The 27,822-nt window shown below is 37.6% G+C and overlaps 1 protein-coding gene across 1 annotated transcript in view; it reads left to right on the top strand.

Annotated features, from left to right (window-relative positions):
* PTPRR (protein tyrosine phosphatase receptor type R) overlaps nucleotides 1-27,822 on the top strand; it is a 355,260-nt gene that overhangs the window by 266,301 nt on the left and 61,137 nt on the right. The window contains 2 exon segments of the mRNA XM_042782488.1: nucleotides 14,374-14,560; nucleotides 18,208-18,292. Coding sequence (XP_042638422.1) covers nucleotides 14,374-14,560; nucleotides 18,208-18,292 — 272 coding nt within the window.

Genomic DNA, 27,822 nt, shown 5'->3' with positions numbered 1-27,822 from the left:
AAATGCATCAAATCTTTTTGGTCTTCCTTATTCATTATCCTGCTTTTGCATACATGTGAGGCAATTGAAAACACCATGGCTTGGGTCAGGCGCACCTTTGTACTCAAAGTGAAATCTTTGCTTTTAAACACTGTAAAGAGGTGTTTTTTTTGCAGTAGATTTGCCCAAGGCAATACGTCTTTTGATGTCCTGACTGCTACTTCCACGAGTGTTGATTGTGGATTCAAGTAAAATGAAATTCCTGACAACTTCAATCTTTTCTCCAGTTATCATGGTGTTGTTTATTGGTACCGTTGTGAAGATATTTGTTTTCTTTATGTAGACGTGTGATGAAGGCTATAGTCTTTGATCTTCATCAGTGAGTGCTTCAAGTCCTCTTCCCTTTCAGCATGCAAGGTTGTGTCATGTGTATATCACAGGCTGTCAATGAGTCTTCCTCCAATACTGATTCTGGATTCTTTTCAGATATGTTACTCAGATAGTAACATTTATTGTACCTAGATTAGCATGGCTTCTCTAGTCTAAATTTTCAAACTTCTATCTAACATGATCCCCCAATTCACCTGCTTTCAGAAGGCTGGAAAACAGAGCACAGTAATTACACTTAGTGTTACCCTAACAAATTCATTTGCAGCCATTCACCTGTATAATCAACAAAAGTGTTGTGTTCCAGGTGCTCAGAGTTGAAGAGAGAGAAAGGATTAATGTCAAAGTATTTGTATTCAAGGAGTTCACACTTTGGGATGAATCATGTATATTTGATATGCTGGAGACACAGTGGAAAAAACCAAGATTTCAGAGGAAAGAGCCCTTAACATTTGAGGATTTTAAAGGAGGAGTTGGAGCACATTCATTTTAGGTATAGCGAACAGAGTATGAGTTGATGGGTCGGCCCGGAGCACAACTCTGGATGAGGATGTGACAGATGAGGCTGATGAAATACTCAAGGAACAGATCAGAAAGCATTTTAGGTTTTGGGATTTTTCCCATAATCAAAGAGCAGTTACTTGTGGTTTTTATTATCACATGTTCAGTGTTAAGACATTATTATGGTGAAATTTGGAAGAAAATATACTGAACTAGATTTTAGAGTTGGAAAGACATGCTTATAGAAATATTGTGAAGGTCTGAGCCAAAGATGAAGAGAGTCTGAGCTAAGTCAAAGAAAATTACCTTGAGTCAGTCTTCACACCTCCTCCACACCCCATGTGTCCAAATACAGAGTTTTAGTTAGGTTTTTTTGTTTTTTTTTTTTAATTCCTTGGCCTAAAAACAATCATGACGATGCACAAATATTTAGGCACAAGGATGATTTTTATATTGGTGAAAAATTGAAAATAGCCTGATGTTCAAAAATAAGGTATTGGCTAAATAAACTAAGGTTCATCCATACAATGGAATATTATATGTTGTTGTTGTTGTTGTTAAGTGCCGTCGAGTTGTTTCCAACTCATAGCTACCCCATGCACAGCAGAACGAATCACTGCCCGATCCCGCGCCAGCCCCACAATCCCTGCTATACTTGAGCCCATCATTGCAGCCACCGTGTCAATCCATCTCGTTGAAGGCCTCCCCCTCTTTCGTCGACCCTCCACCCTACCAAGCATGACATCCTTCTCCAGGGAATGGTCCCTTCTCACAACATGACCAAAATAGGTGAGAGAAGTCTGGCCATTCTTGCTTCCAAGGAGCATTCTGGCTGTACTTCCTCCAGGACAGATCTGTTAGTTCTTTTAGCAGTCCATGGTACTTTCAGCATTCTTCACCAGCACCACAACTCAAAAGCATCAACTCTTCTTCGGTCTTCCCTATTCATTGTCCAGCTCTCACATGCATATGAGGCAATTGGAAATATCATGGCTTGTGTCAGGTGCACCTTAGTCCTCAAGGAGATATCCTTGCTCCTTAGCACTTGATACAGTTCCTTCACAGTTGACTTTCCCAAAGCTACATGTCGTCTAATGTCCTGACTGCTGCTTCCATTGGCATCAATTGTAGAACCAAGCAACGTGAATTCTTTGACAACCTCAATCTTCTCTCCATTTATTGTGATGCTGCTCATTGGTCCAGTTGTGAGGATTTTTATTTTCTTTCTATTGAGACATAATCCACACTGCAGACTGTATTCTTCAACCTTCATCAGTAGGTGCCTTAAGTCATCCTCACTTTCAGCAAGCAAAGTTGTATTGTCTGCATATCTCAGGTTGTTAATGATTCTTCCTCCAATCCTGATACCACGTTTTTCTTCATATAGTCCAGCTTCTCGGATTATTTGCTCAGCATATAGATTGAATAAGTGTGGAGAAAGGATACAACCCTGACGCACTCCCTTCTTGATTTTAAACCATGTAGTGTCCCCTTGTTCTGTTCGAATGACAGCCTCCTGGTCAAGGTACAGATTATTATATAGTGTTTGAAAATACTGTTTAAAGAAATGAGCACATGAGAAGTCATTCGTGATGTATTTAAGTTTATTGAAGGCAAGTCATACAAGGAGTAAAAAGCTAGATGTCATAATGCATGTGTCTACATCTAAAAACTTGAAAGATTTATACAAAAATGTTATTAGCAGTTACTTTGCATGTTGATACTCAAGAAATTTTTCTTTCTTCTTGTTAGCTATATTTTTACTTTTCTGCAATGAATATGTACTATTTTTGAATTAGAAAAAATGTTATTAATTTTAAGCATATTGGGCTTAAGATGTGGGAAAAAAAAAAAAAAAAAACTCAAATTAAGTGATTCCTGACTTTGCATGTGTAATGCTGTTATTGACTCTTAATCACTTTCCCAACCATGCCTCTTTCCAATAGTTATCACTGTCTGTACATGTAGCTCCCACACAGTCAGATATGCATAGACAATTAAAAAAACAAACTTGTTGCCTTCAATTCAGTTCCGACTCATCAGGATACTATAGGACCAAGTAGTAGTGCCCCACAGAGTTTCCAAGGTTGTACAATGAATAAGCAAGACCGAAGAAGAGTTGATGCTTCTGAGTTGTGCTGCTGGTGAAGAATGTTGAAAGTGCAATGGACTGCTAAAAGAACTAACAAATCTGTCCTGGAGGAGCCCAGCCAAAATGCTCCTTGGAAGCAAGAATGGCCAGACTTTGTCTCACATACTTTGGTCATGTTGTCAGAAGGGACCATTCTCTGGAGAAAGATGTCATGCTTGGTAAGGTGGAGGGTCAACAAAAGAGGGGCAGGCCCTCAATGAGATGGATTGACACAATGACAGTGGCGATGGGCTCAAGTATAGCAAGGTTCATGGAGCTGGCGCAGGACCGGGCGGTGTTCATGTGTGTCACTATGAGTGGAAGATGACTCGATGGCACCTAACAACAACAATCTGTATGGATGCCAACTGCCATGTCTTTCTCCTGCAGAATGGCTGGTGGGTTCGAATCACAGGCCTTTTGGTGGTTAGCAGCAGAGCACTACCGGAGTTCCAGTATGCATAGTTATTGTTGTTGTTACTTGCCATTGAGTCTGATCCAATTCATAGCAACCCCTCCTTAGGTTTCCAAGGCTGTATCACTACGAAAGTAGATTACCCAACTTTCCTTCCGAGGAGGGGCTGGTGGATTTGAACCGCTAGCCTTCTAGTTAGCAGTCAAGTGCCTTAGGCACGACGTTGTTGCTGTTAGTTGCCGTGGAGCAAGCACCGCCTTGTGAGCAGAGTAGAACTGCTCATAGGGTTTTCAAGGCTGTGACCTTTCGGAAGCAGATCACCAGGCCCGTCTTCCAAGGTGTCTCTGGGTGAATTCGAATCATCAACCTTTCAGTTAGCAGTAGCTGTTAATTACTACAAGGAGCCCTGGTGGCGAAGTGGTTAAGTACTGGGCTGCTAACTGGAAGTCAGGGGTAAGAATTACCACATGGTTATTTTTAATTATCATGACCATTCATGTATGTGTATTATATAGATACAAAGCTGAAAACATGCACATTTTTTTTTTTTTCTTTTTCAATGTAGATCAATCCTCTGAGCTTTATTATTATCCTTATTTGCAGATTAAGGACTCTGAAGCCCAAAGAATTTTAAGTGAAGTGCAGAGCAGTAATTTAAACTATGATTCCAAGGTCACTGATTAAATAACAATGTAACAAGTTCAGTTTGTGTTTATTTTTAAGTGATTGCTTTAACTTATATTTTTTAAAATAATAAAATAAGGGTGTAGTAAATTTTGCCTTATCCTGTACGCACATAAAAGGTCAGATATCATTGTATGAATTCAAAAACTTTTATATAATCGCTAAAAATGAGAGCAACATTCTAGCTAAAAGAGGCACTTTGGTGCTTCCAGGTAGGAAAATGAGTCTTGTTGTACAACAAAATGTTCTCTACATTATAAGATTTTCTTTTCACTTTAGAGTAAAATTCATTTATCATCTTCCTGAGCCCATGCCTTGTATCTTTTATACTTATTACCATTTCTTCCCTGCAAGGGAAATTTACTACAGATAGTCACAGTACCTATGCATTTATTTCAGCTTCTAGAAATTAGTAACACTTTGCATTTATGTCACAATTTTACCTTCCTATATATATATATATATATATATATTTCCTAGGAATATATATTTAGCCTCTCATATGCCAAGTGTTTGCAGGAGGAGGCTAACATTATATATAATTTATTTGAAGGTAAAAAGATAGCGACAAACAGAATACCATTAGTTATGACCTTGGAACTTAAAAGTCCTAAGATCTTGAGTTTCAAAGAACTGTGGAAGTGGTCAAACCACACATAGGAAAGGACTCTCACCACTGATTTTACCACTTTTTTTTCCCTGTGTTATTCAAATGAGTAAGAAATTGTTTTTTTATTTTTATTTTTTCAGTTAGAGGTCTCCTAGGAAACTAAACACGTGGACAAATTGAATGAGCAAAATTAAGTAAGAGAAATCAAGTTGCGGGTAGGAGGATTTGAGCTCACCTTTTACAGTCAAGCTGAAATTGTCAGGTTGGTGATCACTAGATAATAAGATATGTACGGAAGACAGGACTGCAGGTCTCAGATGCACACTATTTCAGAGCCACAGAGAACATCAATATTAAAGTTTTCCTTCTCAACATGTAGGATTAAAAACAAACAAACAAACTCACTGCCATTGAGTCGATTCCAACTCATAGTGACCCCCTTTGAGTTTCCAAGGCAGTAAATCTTAATGGAAATAGATTGCCCAGTCTTCCTGCCATGGAGTGGCTGGTGACTGTGAACCACCAACCTTTTGGTTAGCAGTCAGATGCCTTAGGCACTACACCACCAGAGTTCCTTATGTGTAGGATTGGATATGTATATTAATAAAGACAGTTACTGGACAAATTAGGTATGCTTTTTCAGAACAAAAATAAGAAATAGATTGGAAAAGCTCTCAAAGGTCAATTCTGTTTGCTTTCAGTCTGCACTAAATTCTTCTTACAATCTTTAAATTACATGTTTTTCTGCTCCTATTTCAAGTGTTTCAAGATCAGCAGCTGCCACCATTTCCCATTGAAATGTAATTTCCTAATCTAATAGTTTAAAAAGTACATCTTCCTGGACTACAGGCAAAATGGTCATTTGTTTCACTTTGCTTTCTTACGCTTATTCCCGTTCTTTGTTGGGTACTAAATGAAGCACTGAACTTGAAGTCTCACTGTGCCCGGGACCAACATGATGCCAAAAGAAGAGCTATGTCTGAGAATTAGATAAAACTCATGGACACAATGCTGCAAACTGTAGCCCCTTCCACCTGAATCCTGCTTCTAAATTCCAATTTACAGCCCCAACTACTGAGCAGATAGTAGCCTGTTTTCTGAGCTAGTCTGATACTCAGTTGCAGTGCTCTTACATTTCCAGCAGTGTTTTCTGTCTACGTCTTGGTCATTAGGGAAAATGCTGCACATTAAACCATTTCAACAAAGAGTTGTTTACATTCTCTTGCTGAAATGGATGTGTGGCCCTGGCCCATAATATTTATACATGTTTTCCTTTTAAGCTAATTGTAATTAGTATGCTGTTTATTACATTCCTTTTACCTTTCTTTAGAATTTGCCTTTTCCTTCAATTGTTTGCATTGGTATCTTTTGAATTTCCTCCCTCTTATTTATTTTTTGGCATAAATAATAATTTGTGCTGCAGTGGGAGCTTGATAAAGCTTTTTATTATGTTCCTTTTGTCCAACAGCAATCATGAGGCACAAAACAGACTAAGCACTTTGTCCACAGTTAACACGACAAAATAGAAGCAAAGCTTTCAATAAAAGTGTGCATTCTTAGTTTTCCACCCTTGGCTTTTGTTAAAAGGCCAGATCTCCTTTTATTATTCATGTGTACTATTTTTTTCCCTCTAAATCCTTTAGACTTTGTTTCCTGTGCCTAAATTTGAATTTTCTTCTAATTTCTTACATTTGTTTTGTTTTTGAAACGTTTTTCTGTTTCTATCCTCACTTTATAGCATTTTTTAGTTTATGGATGCTGTGGAACAAATTCATATTCTATTAGTTTAGTAAATTATTTTCTCCTTTATTAGATCACTCTTCAGGGATACCTAGTTAAACCTAGTATTTCTAATATTCCTATATTTATAAAGCACATCTCTTCCCTAGACTGTTCAGTAAATTGTGTTAGAAATATTGAAAAGCTTATGGGGGGGAAGGATAAAAGGTAACTCTCACTTTTACCATAATTCAAAATAACTTGCAAATAGATTAAATGATTAACTTTAAAAATCTAAACTTTAGAGAGAACTTCCATTGTTAAAGCCATGTAAGAAACCATAAGGGAAAAGATTAATATGTTTGGCTGCATATAAATGAAAGTTCTGAAAAAATTAAAAAAAAAAAAACACCCTTAGACAACAATAAATTGTATATTAGCAACAGAGATGACTGAGAAATAATATCTCACATACACATATCATAATGTTGTTGCAGGGTGCTGTTGCACCAATTCTGACTCATGGTAACCCCACGTGACAAGGTAAGAGTCAATAATAAATGCATTAATGTCACAATAGGAGTTCTGGTGGAGTAGTGTCTAAGGCACCTGACTGTTAATCAAAAGGCGGGAGGTTCAAACCCACCAGCCACTCCTCAGAAGGAAGATTAGACAAAATAAGAATTACTTCCGTAGTGATACCACATCAGAAACCCAAGGATGGGTCACCATGAGTCGGATTCGACTCGGCAGTGAGTTTGTTTTTTTTTTTAGTTAATGTCACAATATAAAAATTGAGAAAGGACAGGAGATCAGAATATAAAAATTGAGAAAGGACAGGAGATCAGAAAGGCAGGCTTTGTGTAAGGAGGTAGCTCAGAGGGCAGGAATGCATAGGAAAGAAGGACACAGGGAAATGGTAACCACAGGGAGGAACTGGGAAGAAAACTTACATTGTAGGTATTGCAATCAATGTCACAAAACAAAATGTATGAACTGTTGAATGAAAAACGAATTTGCTTTGTTTTCAAATCACAATTAACAAAAAAAATGTGCAGGATAAAGGGGAGTCCTGGCTATGTTTGAGGGACCTGCCATTTGCACCCAAGCCCACTTTTTCTATTACATCCAAGTGTCCCTGCATCCCAGGAGGCCCTGAACTGAGGGGTGAGTTGGGCTTCCAGGTTCCTGTGGCTCAGTACACAGATGTGGTGGGGACTAGTCCCTACAGGACCCAAGCCCAGCAAAACAAGTAAATAAAAATTGGGAAAGAGCATGAATAGATAATTCTCAAGAAGAAGGATCTACAAATGAATCATAGTCATATAAAAATGCATTTATCCTTATCTCTAATCAAATAAATTAATATTAAAATAATAGATCACTGTAATTACTGCCCAGATGACAAAATTTTAAAAGTCAAATTAAATGCTACTGAAGATTATGTCATTATGAGTGATTTTATTTTATTTTATTAACACTTCTAAATTTTACAGATGTGATGCACTGAATTACTTAATATAGCTCTTTTAGCCATGGTTTTTGTGACTGCCACCAGATGACTGGGTGGGACTATGCAAATTTGAGGTGGTTGTGGTCCACCTGGGGGATTGGATAGCTTGCTAATGATGTAAATAAGGTACATGACACCCTTGTGGAGCTAGGACCTTCAAATAAGGTATATGGAACCCTAACACGGGGATTGGTCAGTTTTGTCATCTTGCTAAGCTTACAAATGAGCTGTCCCAGACGTGGAAAGAGGGATGTCACTACCATCAAAAGAGAAGAGCCAGGAGTACAGACTTTAATCTGAGGTCCCTGCACTGAGGTGGCAGACAGACAGCCATGACAGAGATGGCTGCAGCAGAGGCAGCAGCACCAAGAGACTGGCTTGAGACAGTGCAGTGGGCTTCCCGGCCCATGGAGTGAGAAAGCTGAGTGCCTTCTGGCAGGAGGCTTGCTGGTGGAGTGGGGTACCTCTCAGGGCACCTATCGGCAGAGCTAAAAGAGCACTGTAATACTTAATAGAGCAGGGTGGAGGCCAGGCCAAGAGGCCAAGGGCCAAAGAGAAGCAGGACTATGGGCATGGCTGAGGAGAGGATGTCCTGATCAAAGAAGTGTGTCCTGAGTGTGTTCCTGAACCTGAACTGTAACCTGTTACTTCCCTAATAAACCCCATAATTGTGAGTACTGTCTGTGAGTTCAGTGTGGCCATTTCAATGCATTATCAAAACCAGCAGAGGAGTAGAGAGTGCCATGGGAGGGACAGTGGTGTCAGAATTGGCAAAAAGGCTGGAGGACAGCAGCATGTCTGACCTCTGCCTGAGAAGCAGCAGCCTCGGGCTGCTGATATTGTTCTGTCCTCTTTCTCTCTTACAAAGTGGCAGGAGGTTGGATGCCACTGCCCCAACACTTTTTTGCAACAAATATTCCAGATTTTTTTTAGTTTTAGTTTTTTAGTTAATTTTTATAGTTAAAAAATAAACATTTTAATATGTGTGTGTGTGTGTGTGTTTAATCTCTTCTCTCTATGCACATGCCTAAAAGAATATGTCCAAATATTTAAATGTTTTTAAGTAAATTCTACCGATTAGATCTCCTAATTCCACTCTATTTCAATTATTTTAAATATTGTTTGTTCTTTTAAAATAAGAATTAACAAAAGTTGAGAGTTTCCAAGCTAATGACAGCCTACCGTAATATTTCACAAGTCAAATAAGAGAGTCCTTAAAATAAAAGGCCTATTTTGTAACATGGAAAATGCCCTTTCTGTAAGGTCAATGACCTGTGAAAGATTAGCTCTAAAATTGAACTTTGTGGCACTGTCTGAGGTGTTGAGGTGAAGTGGTCTAGCATTGTTTAGCATTCAGGGAAATGGATTTGCGAGTGATTAAGGGAAACTTCAAGACAAATAGGTTATCAAGTAGTATGTATCATTCTTTGATGACAAATGTGAGATTCTATCCAAGGATTTCACAACATTAAAGTTGATCTCAGTAAAAACAACTTTCAGGTTTTTAGTAAAGATCTTCTGAAGTAGATAATTTAGAGAAACAGAAGGTAAAAGTTAGGTAGGACTTTTTGAATATTTATTTTTACTCTAATTTAATAATAGCCATCCACAACTTTCCATAAGAGTGACAGTGGTGGTTCAGTGGGAGAATGGTCACCATGTCAGAAAGCCAGGTTTGATTCCCCGTTAATGCACCTCATGAGCAGTCACCAGCCGTCTGTCTGTGGAGGCTTGAATGTCGATACCATGCTAAACAAGTTTCAGTGGAGCTTCTAGACTAAGATGGACTAGCAAGAAAAGTTTGACATTCTACTTCTGAAAATCAGCCAATGAAAATCCGACAGATCACAAGAGTCTGTTCCACAACCAATCATAGTTCTGTTGTGTACGGGGTCGCCATGAGTCAGGGGCTGACTCCATAGCAACTAACAACTACTTTTTACTTACATTATCTCATTAACCCTTGTAAGATCTCTCTGAGGTAAGTATACTTATTCATTTTATAAAAGAGAAGGAAATTGAGACCCAGGGAGACTAAATACCCTGCCCATGGGCCCACTAGAAGGATATTGAATAGGCAAGATTGGAGCCCAGACAGTTATGGGGTATAAAATTCGTATTTACAACCTGAATACTGCAAGCACATTACACATCAGTAATCTTGACGCTTCCTCCCAACAGTTGACTCCCAACTCCATACAAAGCACTCTATAAGCTACCATAGTCTGCCACCATATGTTTATTTTGGGTGGCAAAGCTGAAAGAATTTGGGCAGTATATTCTTTTTTTTTAAGTTAAGCTATTTAACTTACTCAAATAAGTTAACTCTTCACTTGTAAAATGAGGGAAAGTAATGCCTCAAACAAGCACTCTGAGGATTTAGGATACCATATGTGGAAAAAAATGACAACAGCATTCAGCAAGTAATAGATATTTAATAAATACTAGTTTCCTTTCTTGTTTTCCTTGCCAGACAAAAGCCCTGCTCCCTTACAAAGTCAGTTTACATGGAAATGCTTCCAAGGCTGTTAGCTCAGCAGAGAACCCTTAGAAACTTTACTCACTACGTTAAGTGGAACATAGATATGGGATGTCAGAGGCTTTTCATCTCCCAGGTTCGGGCAGAGTGCGCTGTAGGAAGCCACAATAGAGGTTGATTTAAGATAGAGTTCTGTATTCTCTCTCTTCTGGATTGGGCAGGCTTTTCATAGCAATGTACTTTCTAGAACTCTTGCTTTTCTCTCATATTTCCAATATAACCTTTGCCCCCAATTCCAAAATATATTTTTTACACAACTGAACTCCAGCTAAAACTGCTTTTATGCCTTTTCTCAAAGATGCCTTCTAACTTCCTGTTGCTATGCCTTTTCTTATTCCAGACTCTAAATTTACCTATTGAACTTCTACCTTCAAGGCTCAACTCAAATACCTCCTCCTTTGTACATCTGCTCTGATCTGCAGATGGGAGAGAACTTGCTGTCTACTAAACCACTGTAGTATCAGTCTCTTGACAGAGGACAGACCCTTTTGTGTTTGAGGCTAAAAACTGCCTGAGTGGAATAATGGCTAAAAATAGCATCTGATTAGCAATCCCATAGGAAGCCTCTCCCATTCCTTTTTAAAATATCTGTGAAATCAGTAAAAGCCAGATTTTCACAAATACACTACAAACTAAGACCAATAGGCAAACTGTTCACAAAATCAAAAAAAGAGTGTGTACAAATATCAAGGTCAGAAGAACAGGACTGAGGAAGTTTAAAAACTGATTTCCCACAAAAATAGATTAAAATTCTTGGTCTGAAAAAGGATCACTCTTTGCTCTTTCTTAATTATTTGTCTTCTGCTCAGAAACATAGGAATCCTGTCACCCACCAATAACCCAAAATAATAAAAACAAAAAAGAGCAGAGAGGCAAACACTCCTTCCTCTATCATGTAGGTGATATTTTACTGGGTATTTAGCATGCGACCTCAGTGATTTAAAATAGTTAAAAATAACAATAGAATGAGAAAAAGGTTGTCAAGAACATGCTCATATGTATATATATATGGATGGCAATAGTAATACTTTTTAAAAGTCTGATGAGAAACTAAACACAAAGCTAAGGGTAAATAAAATATTTGATACAGTGAAAATATAATGGTTATGGATCTCTTGTATCCAATAATACAAAAGCAGAAAAGCAAAAATTGTGAGAAATATAAGGAGAAATGACAATATAGCTATTGTGAAAGACTCGCATACATATTTCAGGCTTTGATAGCTAGCGGGGAAAAAAGTAAAGAATTGCTAGATTGTAATATCTTTAAAAACATGTAATAATATAATCAAGAAGCTTCTATATGTGTGTATGTGTATATGTATATATGTATGTGTGTGTCAATCAGTACATAAGTAATTAAACTTGTTACCAGAATAAAACATCTATGAAATATTTAGAAAAATTTATCATAATTTATTTCTTAAAGAAAGAATAAAAAAATTCCAAACATTAGAAGTCAAGCTGTTCTCTAACTTCCATACACCATAGCTATTAATTAATAAGGAAAATAAATGTTCAAACACTTAAATGACCATCAAGTTAAAGCAGGAATTAAAACTACAATTGCAAAACGCAACCACAACACAACCACTGCCATGGAGTTGAATCTGACTCATAGCGACCCCTCCTTGGATTTCTGAGGCAGTATCACTATGGAAGTAGATTGCCCAACCTTCCTTCTGGTTAGCAGTCAAATGCCTTAGGCACTATGCCACCAGAGCTCCCACAATTACAAGTCATTTATAAATTAACAAAAATAACAACACTATACACCAAAGTGATAGAATGGTACCAAAGTTGCAACCAGAGGCAGATTCATAGGAATAAAGGACTGGTATGTTTCTGTTTAAAATGGATTTGTTTTGTGTGTTCTAATAATTTTCCATTGATTAAAATTAAGCTCTAGCCACTTGTATATTTCCTGATGCTGTACTTCATAATGAGCATGTAAAATACTATTCAAGGGAAATAATTTTCTGGGTCTAGTGTCTACTCTGGGAGCTCTGGTAGCATAGTGCCTAAGGCACTTGACTGCTAACCAGAAGGCTGGCGGTTCAAACCCACCAGCCACTCCTCAGAAGGAAGGTTTGGCAATCTACTTCCATAGTGATACTGCCTTGGCAACCCAAGGAGGGGTCGCTATGAGTCGGGTCTGACTCAATGGCACATAACAACAACAACAACAGTGTCTATTCTTACTGTGTTTACTCTTAGCTTATTATGACCTGTTGTTTCTCGCCTTCCATTTCTTTGGCCCATCAACCACTTAACACCATATTTTGGTTCCTGGTATACACTTAATGCCTCTTTAAATTGAACAATTCTTACCAATATAAACTTTGACTTTTACGTTCAGTCTCTCTCATGTTATCTATAGTTACTTCTTGGCTCCACACAACTAAAGTTACTGGTAAGAGTCACTCACATCTTCTACCCAGGAAACAAGGTGCCTATATATGTTGGAACAGCCCCACCTTGTCTTCCAAAAAGAAAAGGGAAATTGCAGAGCAAAGATAAATTGTAACTTAGCTTAAGAGTATGTGATCTCTATGGTTCCTTATAAGTTTGTCAAAGAATTAAATAAATATATACAGACATGTGCACATGCATACATGCATGCATGAGATATAGAAGATACAGATAGTATTTTCTAGTACTATCTCATAGAACTCACTGAGAGTTATAGAATATACATATTTGTTTTTATTTTAAGTTCTGTTTCAAAAGCAATAATTTAACTAAAATGAAGAAATTATTTTTCTCTGAGCTTCCTGTGCTCAGTAGAATCACTAGTACACTATTTTATGTAAACATTAGATGGCTATATGATTTCTATACTGAATTATTTGGCATACATATAAATAAAAGTTGGTTTATGTTACATCTTATTTTTCAATTCAAATGTGATGTTTACTTTTCCCAAATTTTTCATATTAATATTATTAGCCATTCTATTATTTCTACAGCTAGCATACCCATTAATAAATTTCAATGCATTTTCTCAATTTAGAGTTATTCTCAATAACAAAATAGTCTATTTCCTGTAAATAAACTATGAATAGTTGCTATACTCAACCGTGATGCTGTAAGATAGTAGGTATTTGGCCCTTATTTCTATAAAAGTTCTCACTGAACTGTGTACATGTACAGAAAAAGAAATTTGTGCAGTCGAAATAATCCAGGTGACTCCCACTAGATGCCTAAGATAAAAAAAAAAAAAAAAAATCAGAAAATAACAAATGGTGGCAAGGATGTGGGGGAAATCAGAACCCTTATTCATTGCTAGTGGGAATGCAAAATAGTACAGCCATTGTGGAATAGTGTGGAAGCTCCTTAAAAAACTAAAAACAGAATTACCATACAACCCAGCAATTCCACTCCTAGATACATACGCAAAAGACTTAAAAATGAAGGTCAAAAAGACCCTAGTACACCAATGTTCACTGCAGCACTATTGACAATAGCCAAAAAATGGAAATAACCAAAATGCCCATCAACAGAGGAATTAATAAACAAAATGTCTTACATACATACAATGGAATACTACTCAGCCAGTAGGAGAAATGAAGTCTTGATACATGCTACATTATGGATGGAGCTTGAAGACATTAAAGCCAATCATGAAAGGATAAGTACTGTATGACCTCACTGATATAAAAAGACAAGAAAAGACAAACATACAGAGTCCAAAGTTATTAGTGGTTACCAGGGACAGGAGGGAGGGGGAATAAAGGAGAAGAGTGATGAGAAAATCGCATTAAGTGTAGGATTGCACAGTTGATTATTGTAATTGCTGTCAATAAGCTGTAACTTATAAAAAGTTAAATTGACAAATAATAATACTAATAATCCGTGCAGTGTTTAAATCTAATATCATTCTTCTCTGATGTAGGCGAGGGTCCAATGTATCTCTTACCCTGGACATGAGTAGTTTGGGAAGTGTTGAACCCTTTGTGGCTATACCGACCCCACGGGAAAAGGTAGCAATGGAGTATCTGCAGTCAGCCAGCCGAATTCTCACAAGGTCACAGCTGAAGGACGTCGTGGCAAGTTCACATTTACTCCAAAGTGAATTCATGGTGAGACTGCTGTTTATTATTTACTCTTCAGTAGATATTTTGACATATTAGACACTAGGGAAAGAATCCTAGTTGCAGGGTGATTAAGCACTTGGCTGCTAACAGAAAGATCGGCAATTTCTTTCTCCCAGCTGCTGTATGGGAGAAAGATGTGGCAGTCTGCTCTGTAAAGATTTACAGCCTTGGGAACCCTATCAGGCAGTAGTACTCTATCATACAGCATTGCTATGCATCATAATCGAATGGATGGCACTGAGTTTTGGTTTAGGGATGCTATTGAAATAACACTGCCCTATCCCCAAAGCAGCTTATTGTAAATAAATGGTTACAGTTAAAAAGATTATGTGCAATGGGTTTAGATCCACCCTGAGTCTTATCAACTACCAGTAAATGCTCAGACGTGATAGTTAACTTTAGCTGAGTATGTAGGAGTTGGCCAGGCACAGAAGTTAGCTAGCAGAGAGGAGGTATTCCAGGAAGAAGCAATAGCCTAGCTCTCACTGGGGAAATGAATCGTTCAGTTTGACTGGAGTATTGAAATTAAGGTGGCAGTGACAAATTTTGAGTCTATATGATGTAAAGGAAACCCAAGCCTTAATATATTGTAGGAGTTTGCACTTCATCTTGTGTTTTAGAAAGATCACTCTGTGGTAGAGTAAACGTTGGAGCCATATAGAAGCTCCTAAGGATACCTGGAAGCACAGTAGTTAAGTGCTCAGCTATTAACAAAAAGGTTGGTGGTTGGAACCCACCAGTTGCTTCACAGGGAGAAAGATGTAAAGATGTGGCAGTCTGCTTCCTTAAAAATTAAACCCAATGCCATCGAGTCAATTCCCATGCATAGCAACCCTGTAGGACAGAGTAGAACTGCCTCCATAGGTTTCCAAGATTATAATCTTCGTGTAAGCAGATTGCTACAACTTTCTGCTATGAAGTGGCTGGTGGGTTCAAACCACTGACTGATTAGAACCTCAGTGCTTTAACCACTGTAATACCACAGCCTTGGAAACCCTGTCAGGCACTTCTACTCTGACTTATAGGGCTGCTGGGAGTCAGAATCAACTGGCAATGGATTTTTTTTTTTTTGGTGGAGAAAATCCTGTGAAATTATGATGGTGGTTGAACTAAGATAGTAGCAATGAAAATGGAGTGAATCTATAGGAATCTACAAGTGGTCATTAACTGGATGACCCAGCCAAGGACAAGGGAGAAGTCAGAGATAATACCTCAAGTTCTGGCTTGAGCAACAGGGTGGATGTTGTGTTCTTGAATGAAATAAGGAACACAGGAGGAAGACCAATTGTGGGATAAAAATGATAATGAATTCAATTTTAGACCCAGCAGTGCTGCTGATAATGGCTTAAATTAAAAAAACAAAACAAACAAAAAACATATAAACCCAGGGTGCAAGGAATCAAATGAGGCCTTTGCCGTCCAAAGGGAATCTCCATTTCATAGGTCATCTTGCATCTTAAATCAGTTGTACATTTTAAGCCTTATCAGTTGAGTATAATGAATTGACCCTCTGGCATCAATTCAGACATTTGCAACTATGCTAATGGTAAAAGACCCACCAATGGGTTAGATCTACTCCTAGCTCCATGGACTACTGTTAAGTGTCCCACATTAAACATAAACATGGAGTTCTTTTTGTTTTTTTAAATTAGACTTTACAGTACCATCTTTTTATATATTAAGAAAATGAGACCTATGGGAATGAAAGATCCATTCAATAACCTCACATCTAGATGAAGGCACAGCTAATATTCTTTTCTAGAACTACAGATAGCTCTTTGTTTTGTGAAAGAAGTTCTTAACAAAGCCTACTTCCCTGAAAGGGAAGATGAGGATAACATGGAGTACCCGAGAGAGAGGATATTGAAAGTGACAAATTATTAGTCAGTGTACGTCAGAAACAAGAGATGAGAAAGAAGGAGCAAGAGAGGAATAAACACATTACCGATTTCATGGTTTTACCAAAACACACGAACTGTTTGAAATGATCAAACTTGAACATGTGATGTCCATTGTGCATTGAGCAATTTTGCTTATTTTGGTATAGTGAAACTGAGATGTTGAAACATTTTGTTGGACCAGAGAGAAGATAAATATGCCAAATATATAAAATAATAAAAGTTTAGGAAGTTATGTTAAAAATTAATCTGCTCCTCTCTGTAGACTACATCTCAAATCCATAATACAATCTGACTTTTCTCAAATTTTCAAATCAACAGAATTGTTGAATTAATAATGTGAATTAATTTAGAGATAATTTATTTCATTTCAGAGAATATTAGGCTGTTATATTATATATTTTTCATTGGAGAAAGTTTGAATAATAAAAATATTATTTTACATGGTCTAAGAATTTAATATTTATTGGTCATTAAATCATATAAAAGTTATTTTATTTCACATGAATCATAGCTAAGCAATCCTCTGGTAGCATAGTGCCTAAGGCATTTGACTGCTAACCAGAAGGCTGGAGGTTCAAACCCACCAGCCACTCCTCGGAAGGAAGACTGAGCAATCTACTTCCAGAGTGTTACCACCTTGGAAACTGAAGGAGGGGTCACTATGAGTTAGATCCAACTCCACAACAGTGGGTTAGGTTTTTGGTTTGGAAGGAATCCTTTGCTGAATTTTAAATTAGAGAGCATATTATTTTATGTAAGTGAATCCTTAAATATGTTTGGACCTTTTTGAAGACATTGGCTGACTGCTTTCCTTGTCAGAGTCAGTTACAAACACTCTTTTAATGCATTTCCAAGGAGCTCTGGTAGCATAGTGGCTAAAGCACTTGACTGCTAACCAGAAGGCTGGTGGTTCAAACCCACCAGCCACTCCTCAGAATGAAGGTTGGGCAATCCTACTTCCGTAGTGATACTGCCTCAGAAACCCAAGGAGGGGTCGCTATGAGTTGGGCACATAACAACAACAACAACAACAATGCATTTCCATAGAACTCCTTCTGTTCTTATGTTCTGTCTCAAATCATTTAAGATGCATGATAAATATTCTGACCAAATAAGAATCTTATATTCTTGTTAAGTGGGAGAAGATAGTGTTTGGATGCACTTCACTGAAACACTGCATTTATCACTACGAATGGAATAGTCTAATTATAAACCATTCCTTAATACAAAAATACATCACTTCCTATCTCTTGAATCAATAAAAAAGCCCTTTATATTGACCATGTTGGGAGGGAGATTTTATAAATCCTGTAAGAGTCACAACTAATGTTATAGGGAATCCATTATAGTGAAATTTTTGTTACTGAACTTACATAACAATTTGAAAAAATTTGAACACGTTGTTAAATCAATTTTTGTCTACTTGTTTATAAAATTTCAGCAATTTTATCAGAACAAGATTCTTAAAATCTAACCGAAGTTTTGTGTGTCTCTTTAATAACCACATATAAAATTATTTCTTTAACACGGAGAGCTGTTTCTTAGAAGTAGCTTGTCAGGGTGCAGCTGATATATTTATGAAAGGAAGGGTGTTGGCCAGCCAGAGGTGGGAGTCTGTTGGTTTTTTTAAATTACTTTGAAGTCTAATAAAGCTGTGGAGCAGATGGCCCCCTGTGAAGATTTTCTTTGTGGCAGCATTAGATACAGTAATGATATCATTTATTTTTGTAGGAAATACCGATGAACTTTGTGGATCCCAAAGAAATTGACATTCCACGGCATGGAACTAAAAATCGCTATAAGACTATTTTGCCAAGTAAGTTTCTTAAATTGATTAGTTTGAATTGTAAAACATAAGCCTTCCTTCATTTACCCCTGTCTCATCACTTCCCATGCTCACATCACTGACATATACACCAAACTTGAAGATGCAAGCACATGTCAAAAATAGTAATTATTAAATTGGTCTGAAGTTAATAACTTCACTTTGTATTACTCTTGTTATGATGCTAGAGTCACAATTCCAGTAGACACATGGTTCTAAAACTGTATTGTCCCTCACATTTCAGCCCAACTGATTTTCCACAAGGATGATGAAACAATTCGGTGGGAAAGAATAGTCTTCAACAAATGGCGTTAGGATAATTGGATATCCAAATACAAAATAAGAAGTTGAACCACTAACTCACACCATATTTTATATATCTATATCTATATCTATCTATCTATCTGTCTATCTATCTATATAATAGGAGCTCTGGTAGTGTAGTGCCTAAGGCACTTGACTGCTAACCAGAAGTCTGGAGGTTCAAACCCACCAGCCACTTCTCGGAAGGAAGATGGGGCAATCTACTTCCATAGTGATACTGCCTCAGAAATCCAAGGAAGAGTCACTGTGAGTCAGGTCTGACTCGAGGGCACATAACAACAGCAACGACATATATATATATATATATATATATATATAAAATATTTAGGTCTTTGATCCTTTTATATATATACGTAAGGATCAAAGACCTAGATATGAGTTAAAACTATGAAACCTTTTGAAAGAACACAGTTTTTCTCTATTTTGTTTTTGTGATCTTGTTTTTGGCAAATTTCTTAGATATGACACAAAGAGCAATGAAAACAAATGTCCACACAAAAACTTGTACACAGATGTTTATAGCAACATTATTTATAGAAGCCAAAAGGTAGAAACCCAAATGTCCATCAGCTGCTGAGTGGATAAATAAAATTGGCATAAAATGGACTATTACTTGGGCATAAAAAGGAGTTAAAGTACTGATACATGCTAGAGCAGGTGTGAACCTTGAAAGCATTATGCTAAGTGAAAGAAGCCAGTCACAAGAGACCTCATTTGTATGATTCCATTTATATGAAATATCCAGATAGACAAAGCTATAGGGACAGAAAATGGACTAGTGGTTGCCTGGATCTGAGGGAAGGGGTGGGGGGTGACAACTGAATGATAAGTGTTTCTTTTTAGGGTGATGAAAATGTTATAAAATTGATTGTAGTAAAGCTTGTGCAACTGTGTATGTTAAAAGCCATTGAATGGTGTACTTTAAGTGGGTGCGTTGTATAATATGTGAACTTTATTTCTATAAAGCTGTTACCAAAAAGAGCTTGTACATAACAATCATCTAGAGTCCTTTTTTAAAAATTCAGAGTTCTGTGCCCTTCCCCCAGGTATTCTGTGTAAGTAAGTCTGCTCTTGGAACCAGGAAACTATAAGCCCAGGTGATTCTGATGTAGATGATACCAGGAAACACTTTGAGAGACACAACTAGAGACTAAAAGCTAAGTTGAGCTCTGTGAAGCTTATTGATGTCAAGCAGTAAGATGGATGCCAGGGCCCAGTGAGAAATAAGAACAGTCTGTAAATCAAATTCATAGACTATAGAGGAGACAAGTAAACAAGTATTCATAGTCAGTGTAATAAGAGCCATAAAAGAGACATGGCCCAAGTGGTTTAAGATTAGAGAGAGGACTGAATAACTAATTCTTCCTAGAGCAGGCAAAAGGATTAAGAGAGAAAAAAACATTTTCACCCACTAAACAATACATACAGTAAGAGTTTTGGCAAAATCCGCAAATCTCTACGTACCATAGCTCAGGAAGATGAAGCCCCAAGGATTTTAATAAAGTATTGACACTGAAATAATGGAGTTTTCACAACTGACTGATACATGCTGGAGCATGTGTGAACCTTGAAAGTGAAAGAAGCCAGTCACAAAGACCTCATTTGTATGATTCCATTTGTATGAAATGCCCATTTAATCATTCATAGACACTAATTTCTCCATATTTATGGTAAGAACAATGTATTAAATAGAGTAATTAAAGGGTTAGCTGTTAATGTCATCCACAGGGAAGCAAAGTGCTTTCCCTTCTGGGAGAGTTAGAAATGCATCATTTTAAAATCACTCTCTATAACATATTTTAAACTGATCTACACAGTTAAATCTATTTATTGAAGGTATAGTCAGAGCCCCTGGCTGATACAAACTGTTAACACACTTGGCTGCTACTGAAAAGTTGGAGGTTCAACTCTACCCAGAGTGCCTCAGAAGAAAGCCCTGGTGATCGACTTCCAAAAATCAGGAAACCCTGCGGAGCACAGTCCTGCTCTGACATGCGTGGGTTTGCCATGAGTTGAAATCGACTCAGTGGCAGTCGGTTTTAAGGCAGAGTTACTGCCGAGTGATGTTTTATCACCCAACTGGCTGACTGGGATGAAAATGCTGAATATTAAGACTGGTGTTTTCTCTCTCTCTTCTTCTGTGTTAATTTAAAAAAAAAAAATCTAAAATATTCTGAACATAAATGTTCGGGGCGTATATATCCATACCAATTCTTGTATTTACAGAATGATTAGGACTGTTTTAAAAGTTCAGCCATCTCTATTTCCTGCCCAGATGATATCAGACGACTGCTTCACAGTCCTGTGTCAGCTTTTCCATTCCCAGAACTGGGTGGATCGTTTGAACTGGGCACCTGTGCTGACAATTGATGTTGCAAATGATGGATTTTCTGTTGAAAATGCCTATAGCCTGAATATTCCACCCACTCCCTATTGTGCAAATAATTATAATTTAGGGACTGTAACCTAGAGAAGCCACATCATTGGCTGAAAAGTAATCAGCAAAGGCTGCAGTGAATTTGCCAAACTGTTCTTTATAGTTTATTTTAGACTGTAATATTACATAAGTTTGAAACATTTCTTAAAAATAAATAATTAGCATATGATCAATTTTAAATATTATGATTGTTTTTGTAATTTTAACCTACAATCAACTCATGTTAAATTAAAAGGTTTGCCAGCTAGTACCTAGTAGAAAGGCCTTGAGGATGTTTTGTAGTAGTTAGATGGCTGGCCAGGAACTGATTAAATTATAGCTGTTTCACTGAAGACAATGTCAGACAGGCTCAGAACACTATAAATGATAGAGTTCTAAGATCAATTTTATATCATATTATTTTACAATAAAATCAAATGATTGATAAAAAATGTCTAAATTCCAAATCATAAAAGCAATGGGAAAAAAATAATTTCAATATGAAATTATTTGCATTATTATAATAATAATAAATTTTATGTATATTTCTTCCATGCACACAATGTATTTATAAAATATAAAATAATATATGCATAATTAAAGGAACCCTATTTATTCTGGCCATTATTTTATATATAAAATTTAATGTCTAGTGTTGTTTCCTACCTAATTTATGCTTCCTATTTTATTAAGTGCCTAGTACAGAGTAGATATTCAAATAATTGAACCATTCATTAAGGCAACAATCTATGGATAAAGCAAGATAGAGGAGTCAGACCCGATTTCCTATCCTAGGCAAAAACATTTACAGTTTTTGGCAGGTTACTTAATCTTCCTGTGTCATCCTTTCTTCAGCCATAAAACTAGTGATAATAATACTACCTCATTTCTTCTTCTTCTTCTCACTGCCATCTAGTTGATTAAACTCATAGCAACCCCTCCTTGGGTTTCTGAGGCAGTATCATTATGGAAGTAGAAGCCCAATCTTCCTTCCAAGCAGTAGCTGGTGGGTTTGAACCACCAGCCTTCTGGTTAGTAGTCAAATGCCTTAGGCACTATGCCACCAGAGTTCCTTGCTATCTCATGTTGTTGTTGTTGTTATGTGCCATTGAGTCAGACCTAACTCATAGCGACCCCTCCTTGGGTTTCCGAGGCACTATTACTACCATAGTGCCTAAGGCACTTGACTGCTAACCAGAAGGCTGGCGGTTCAAACCCACCAGCCACTCCTCGGAAGGAAGGTTGGGCAATCCTACTTCTGTAGTGATACTGCCTCGGAAACCCAAGGAGGGGTCGCTATGAGTCGGGGCTGACTCGACGGCAAACAACAACAACAACAACATTACTACCGAAGTAGATTGCCCAACCTTCCTTCCGAAGAGTGGCTGGTGGGTTTGAACTGTCAGCCTTCTGGTTAGCAGTTAAGTGCCTTAGGACTATTAAAAGAATTAAATGAGAGTGCGTGTGAAATGCCTAGCAAAGTTCCAGTTAATAGTAATCCCAGCTTATGCTAGTTTCTCCTTTCCCTCCAAGCTTAGTTCAAGATGAAGTCGTCATTAACCCCAAAATCAGCTGCATAAAATAGGGACACTATGTAGAGGAAAGGAGCTTTGGGGTCCTAACTAAAGGCCTGTGGTTTGAACCCACCAGCTGCTTCATGGGAGAAAGACAAGTCATCTGCGTCCATAAAGATGTACAGCCTTCGAAACCCCTATGGGACAGTTCTTCTCTGTCCTATGGATCACTATGAGTTGGAATAGACTCGATGGCACTGTTTTTTGTTTGTTTTATGTAGAGGAAAATTTACAGTTTCAAAAACAGAGTACTTAAGGGCCCTGTGTGCTCTTACAATTTTCACATGGTTCTTCAAAAGTGAATGCCATGTAAACCCCATCCTCCACTGTCAAGACAAGCAGTATCCACTAGAACTCTCTACAATGGGGGAAAGTTCATTATTTCCAGTATGGTTAGCTACTAGCCACCTGTGACAATTAAGCATTTGAAATGTAGCCAGTACAACTGAGGAACTGATTTTTAAATTTTTATTTTATATTTTTAAATTAACTTAAATTTCATTAGCCACTTTGACTAGTGTCTACCATATAAGACAGTGTAGGACTAGAGTCTTCTCTCTCTCCTGCAATGAATTTGAAAATGAGACTCAATTACCTTGAAGATGTGGCCAGTCCCTGATTTTCTTTTCATTTTCCACTTATATTACCAAAACAAAAGTCACTGCCATTGAGTTGAATCCAACTCATAGTGACCCCTCCTTAGGTTTCCAAGGCAGTATCACTACAGAGATGGATTGCCCGACTTTCCTTCTGAGGAGTGGCTGGCGGTTTGAACTGCCAGCTTTCTGATTAGCAGTCAAATGCCTTAGGCACTAAGCCACCAGATCTCCTACTTATCTTACAGAAAACCATCCTATTCTTCTCATCCTTGACTCTGCCCTTCACTAGCAATGACACATTTCCTCCCTATCTAATTGCTTCTTCTCTTGATGAAACCTGAAACCCATTTCCTCCTGGACAGAAAAGGTTAAGGACAGAAAATCCCTTGAACAAATCTGATATGATAACAGTCAAAATTTCAAGATCCAGATACCATTTCATCACCAGAAGGTATTTTAGAGAGACCAAGTAGTGAGGTGTCCTACGTTCTATACACCAAATCTCTATGTGTTCATTAAAATGTTGAGAGGAAAGAAAAAAAAGGAAGCAGGATAAAAAGGAAGAAGGGAGAAAGGAAAAAAAAAAAAGAAGTAAGGATGGAAGGAAGGAGGGAAGGAAGGAAAGGGAGAGGGAAAAGAAGAAAAGAAAATGGGAAGGGAGGAAAAGTGATTAAGTGCTAAACTAATATTGGTAACTGTTACTGATGCTGTGCAGACATATCATGTTGTTGTTGTTATGTGCCGTCGAGTCGGACCCGACTCATAGCGACCCCTCCTTGGGTTTCTGAGGCAGTATCACTACGGAACTAGATTGCCCCATCTTCCTTCCGAGGAGTGGCTGGTGGATTTGAATCGCGAGCCTTCTGGTAGCAGTCAAGTGCCTTAGGCACTAAGCTACCAGAGCTCCCGATGTATCAGAAACAGCATGCTAAATGCTTAGTGCGTAATCCACAAATCGCTGTTCTGAAAAAAAAAAGGATCATCGTGAACTTGACTAATATGTAGGTTTAAAATGTATAACATGAATAAAATGATAACAACAGTGATGAGAATGATGATGATGACATGGGTGATAAAGATTTTTTTTAATCTTTGGCAGTTACATTTATTAGTCCAAGCTAACGTATTAAAAAAGCTCTGGTTGGGAGCCTTGCATTTTCTCCTACACTGTCATATATTATATTCTTGCTTTAAAAAAAAAAAAAAAAGTATTTGGCCCCTAAGTACTGATTTCCAACATAAACTTAATTTAGCTAGACAGTTTTTAAACTAAGTAATCTATGAGTTTGAATTTCCAGTAAATCATGTACATCACAGGTATTATAAAAACTGAAGGAACAGGGCCTTTTTTTCAAGCTTGAGTGATTTAGGGTGTTTGTGGAAATTTCTAATACACCGTGCATACTAAAAAGAAATTAAAGTTTTCCTGCCTCCTTTGCTAAGAAAAGAAAAAAAAAAATCTATAAAGTCAAAAGCAGTATCTTAACTCTTTGTAATAGAAATTAACTCTGACATTAACTAGAAATCACAAAAGTTACAAAAATACAGTTCTTGCACTGGGAACTCACCACAATCCAGAAATTTAAGCACTTAAAATACAAGATGATACACATGAAAATAAATGTCAAAGAGCCCAAGCATATGAGGGAATAACTAATTCTGCCTGTGAAGATCAGGGAGGACTTCACAAAGAAGGAATTTCTTGAAGAATAAGAAAGACTTTACCATGCAGAGAGGGCAAAAGCATAGAATCTGCAAGAACATGGAATGTTGGGGCAATTGTCACTAGATCAAATGGAACACATAGAAAAGTGGCCATTGATGAGGTTGTGAGAAAAGGTCATAAAAGACTTGCTGTACCTGTTAGGTAAGAAACTTGGGTATCATTCTTTAGGGCTATAATGTCCAGTACAGCAGCCACTAGCCATATGGAACACGTACATTTCAACTTCAATAAATAAAGAGTAAACAAAATTAAAACTTCAGTTCCTCACTTCTAACTGTTGCTTGTTGTTAGTTATCATGAAGTTGATTCTGACTCATGGTAACCACATGTGTGCAGAGTAGAGCTGCTCCATAGGGTTTTCAAGACTATGACCTTTGGGAAGCAAAGCACCAGGCCTGTCTTCCAAGTAACCTTGGTGGGTTTGAACTGCCAAACTTTTGGTTACTAGTCCAGCGCTTAATCAGAGATTCCTCTATTCTCTAACTAGCCACAGTTTAAGTACTCGATAGCTACATGTGGCTCCTGTTTTGGACAATATAGATGTAGAGCATTTCTATCATCACAGAAAGTTCTATTGGGCCATGCTGACTCAGGCTGTTTGAGTTGCTAATAAGTGCTCATAACAAAATGAATTCAGTGGACAAATAAGTTTAAAAATATTCTATATTATGTTAAAGACTGTTGGAAATTAACAGTACATTAGCATAATAAAGATTACGAGAAGTCCTTTAATAATAAAAAAAATGTGGTTCAACTTTGTTTAGCCCAGTGTTTCCCATATTTAATTTTTTACTGAACCCTTCTTTTTTAAGATGGCCTAATTTACATGTCATAAAAATAATAATTCACACATGCAGTTTGGGAAAATACTTCTACAGACAATTGGGAACCACTGGCAGCATTTAGGCAAGGGAATAATAAGAACAGTTTGTTTTACAGAGCCCACTTTGGCAACTATGAGAAGGATGGGTTTAAAAAGAACAAGACTGAAGTAACAAAGGCCATATGAGATGCTCAGTGTAAGAAGACAGCTATGGGAAGAGGATGCAAGACATGTCCCATAGTGTTGTAGGAGGTAGAACAGCCAGAATATGAAGGGTGATTGGGTGTGGTAGGTCAAGTCCAGTAGGGTAGCTAGTCTTCAAACTTGGGCTCAGACATGATGGTAACACACTTAACGTAAAAAATAACAAATGGCTATCAGGAATGTATTTGGGACATGAGGAACTTGACAGACATCTAAAAGGAGCTAACAAAGAAAAGAGCATGGTCTATAACTGAGGTCTAAAATATTTATTTGGGAGTCTTCAGAATATGAGCAATACTTAAAGTTATGGTAGTGAAGAAAATCACCTAACAAGGCAGTTCTAAGGGAGAATAGAAAAGAGTCGAAAGTTACTAGAATTAGCAACATTAAAGGGAACAGATGAAATAAGCAGAAGAATGAAAAGAATCCATCAAAAATGTTGGAAAACAAGAATGCTGTCCCCCAGATATTAACGGAAGAGAGAATTCCAAGAGAGATATTATATTATGGTCAACAGTTTTTGAATGTCTTGGAGAAGTCATAGAAAACAAGCAGCAACAACAACAAACTCATAGTGGACCCATGGAGTTTAGCAACAAAAAGGTCAGTCTTAGCAAGAACAGTCTGAATAATAATAATGCTAGGGTTAGAATCCATTGTAGTATACAGGAGGAGGATTGAATTGTAGATGAGGAGGTAGAAACAGTGAGTCTTTACGACATTTATTGGAGTAGAAAAGGAGCAATAGAATTATCACTAGGGAAGAATTTAGAGTCCTGATGTTTTTAAACATGTGACAATTTAAGTCAATGTAATAGACATTTATTATAGGAGCCCTGGTGGTGTAGTGCCTAAGGCATTTGACTGCTAACCTGAAGGCTGGTGGTTCAAAACCACCAGCCACTCCTCGGAAAGAAGATTGACCCATCTACTTCCATAGTGATACTGCCTCCAAAACCCAAGGATGGCTCTCTATGAGTCGGATCCAACTCCACATCAGTGAGTTTGACTACATATAATAAACTACTGTGCTAGACATTATGTCTCAGAGAGATGGTAAAAAAATCCCCATCCCTGCCCAAGAGGCTCAAAGTAAACCAAGTTAAAGAAATTATAAAGGGATGATCTGATCTTAACTCATTTATGTAAATGTTGGTAAAATGTAACACTGTATTTCCATAACACTGTGGTCCACAGAACCTTTCAACTTCTTGATGAAAAATGGCTCAGAATTCTAAGACCCTATTGCTAGCTTTACAATATTGTTGCCGTGTGCCGTTGAGTTGGCCCCGACTCATAGCGACCCCTCCTTGGGTTGCCGAGACAGTATTACTATGGAAGTAGATTGCCCCATCTTCCTTCCCAGGAGTGGCTGGTGGGTTTGAACCGCCAGCCTTCTGGTTAGCAGTCAAGTGCCTTAGGCACTATACTACCTAGTCCACCTAATATCAGATATCCATGCTGTCAATGAATAAACTGCTATATCAGGTAGCATAGTGGCTAAGGCACTTAACTGCTAACCAGAAGGCTGGCGATTCAAATCCACCAGCCACTCCTCGGAAGGAAGATGGGGCAATCTACTTCCGTAATGATACTGCCTTGGAAACCCAAGGAGGGGTCGCTATGAGTCGGGGCCAACTCAATGGCACATAACAACAACAACAACATATGGTAACCAAAAACTGCTTCTTCCAAGTAACAACAGCTTCTTCAGACCAGACTATGTGCTTGCTGTAGGGCAGAACAAAAGAAATCAGAGCAATAGGAACTTAGGGCTATCTGTTATTTTATGAACGGTCTGAGAACTCACTGAAGTGAATCATGTTTACCTTCTTTTCCCCTGTTCCCCTGCCTC

The sequence above is a fragment of the Orycteropus afer genome, unplaced genomic scaffold, assembly GCF_000298275.1.
Source record: "Orycteropus afer afer isolate SDZICR_OR568_19922 unplaced genomic scaffold, OryAfe1.0 scaffold00339, whole genome shotgun sequence".
NCBI classification, from domain to species: domain Eukaryota; kingdom Metazoa; phylum Chordata; class Mammalia; order Tubulidentata; family Orycteropodidae; genus Orycteropus; species Orycteropus afer.
The sequence above is the reverse complement of the archived record's forward strand: the minus strand, read 5'-3'. Positions and strand labels throughout refer to the sequence as shown.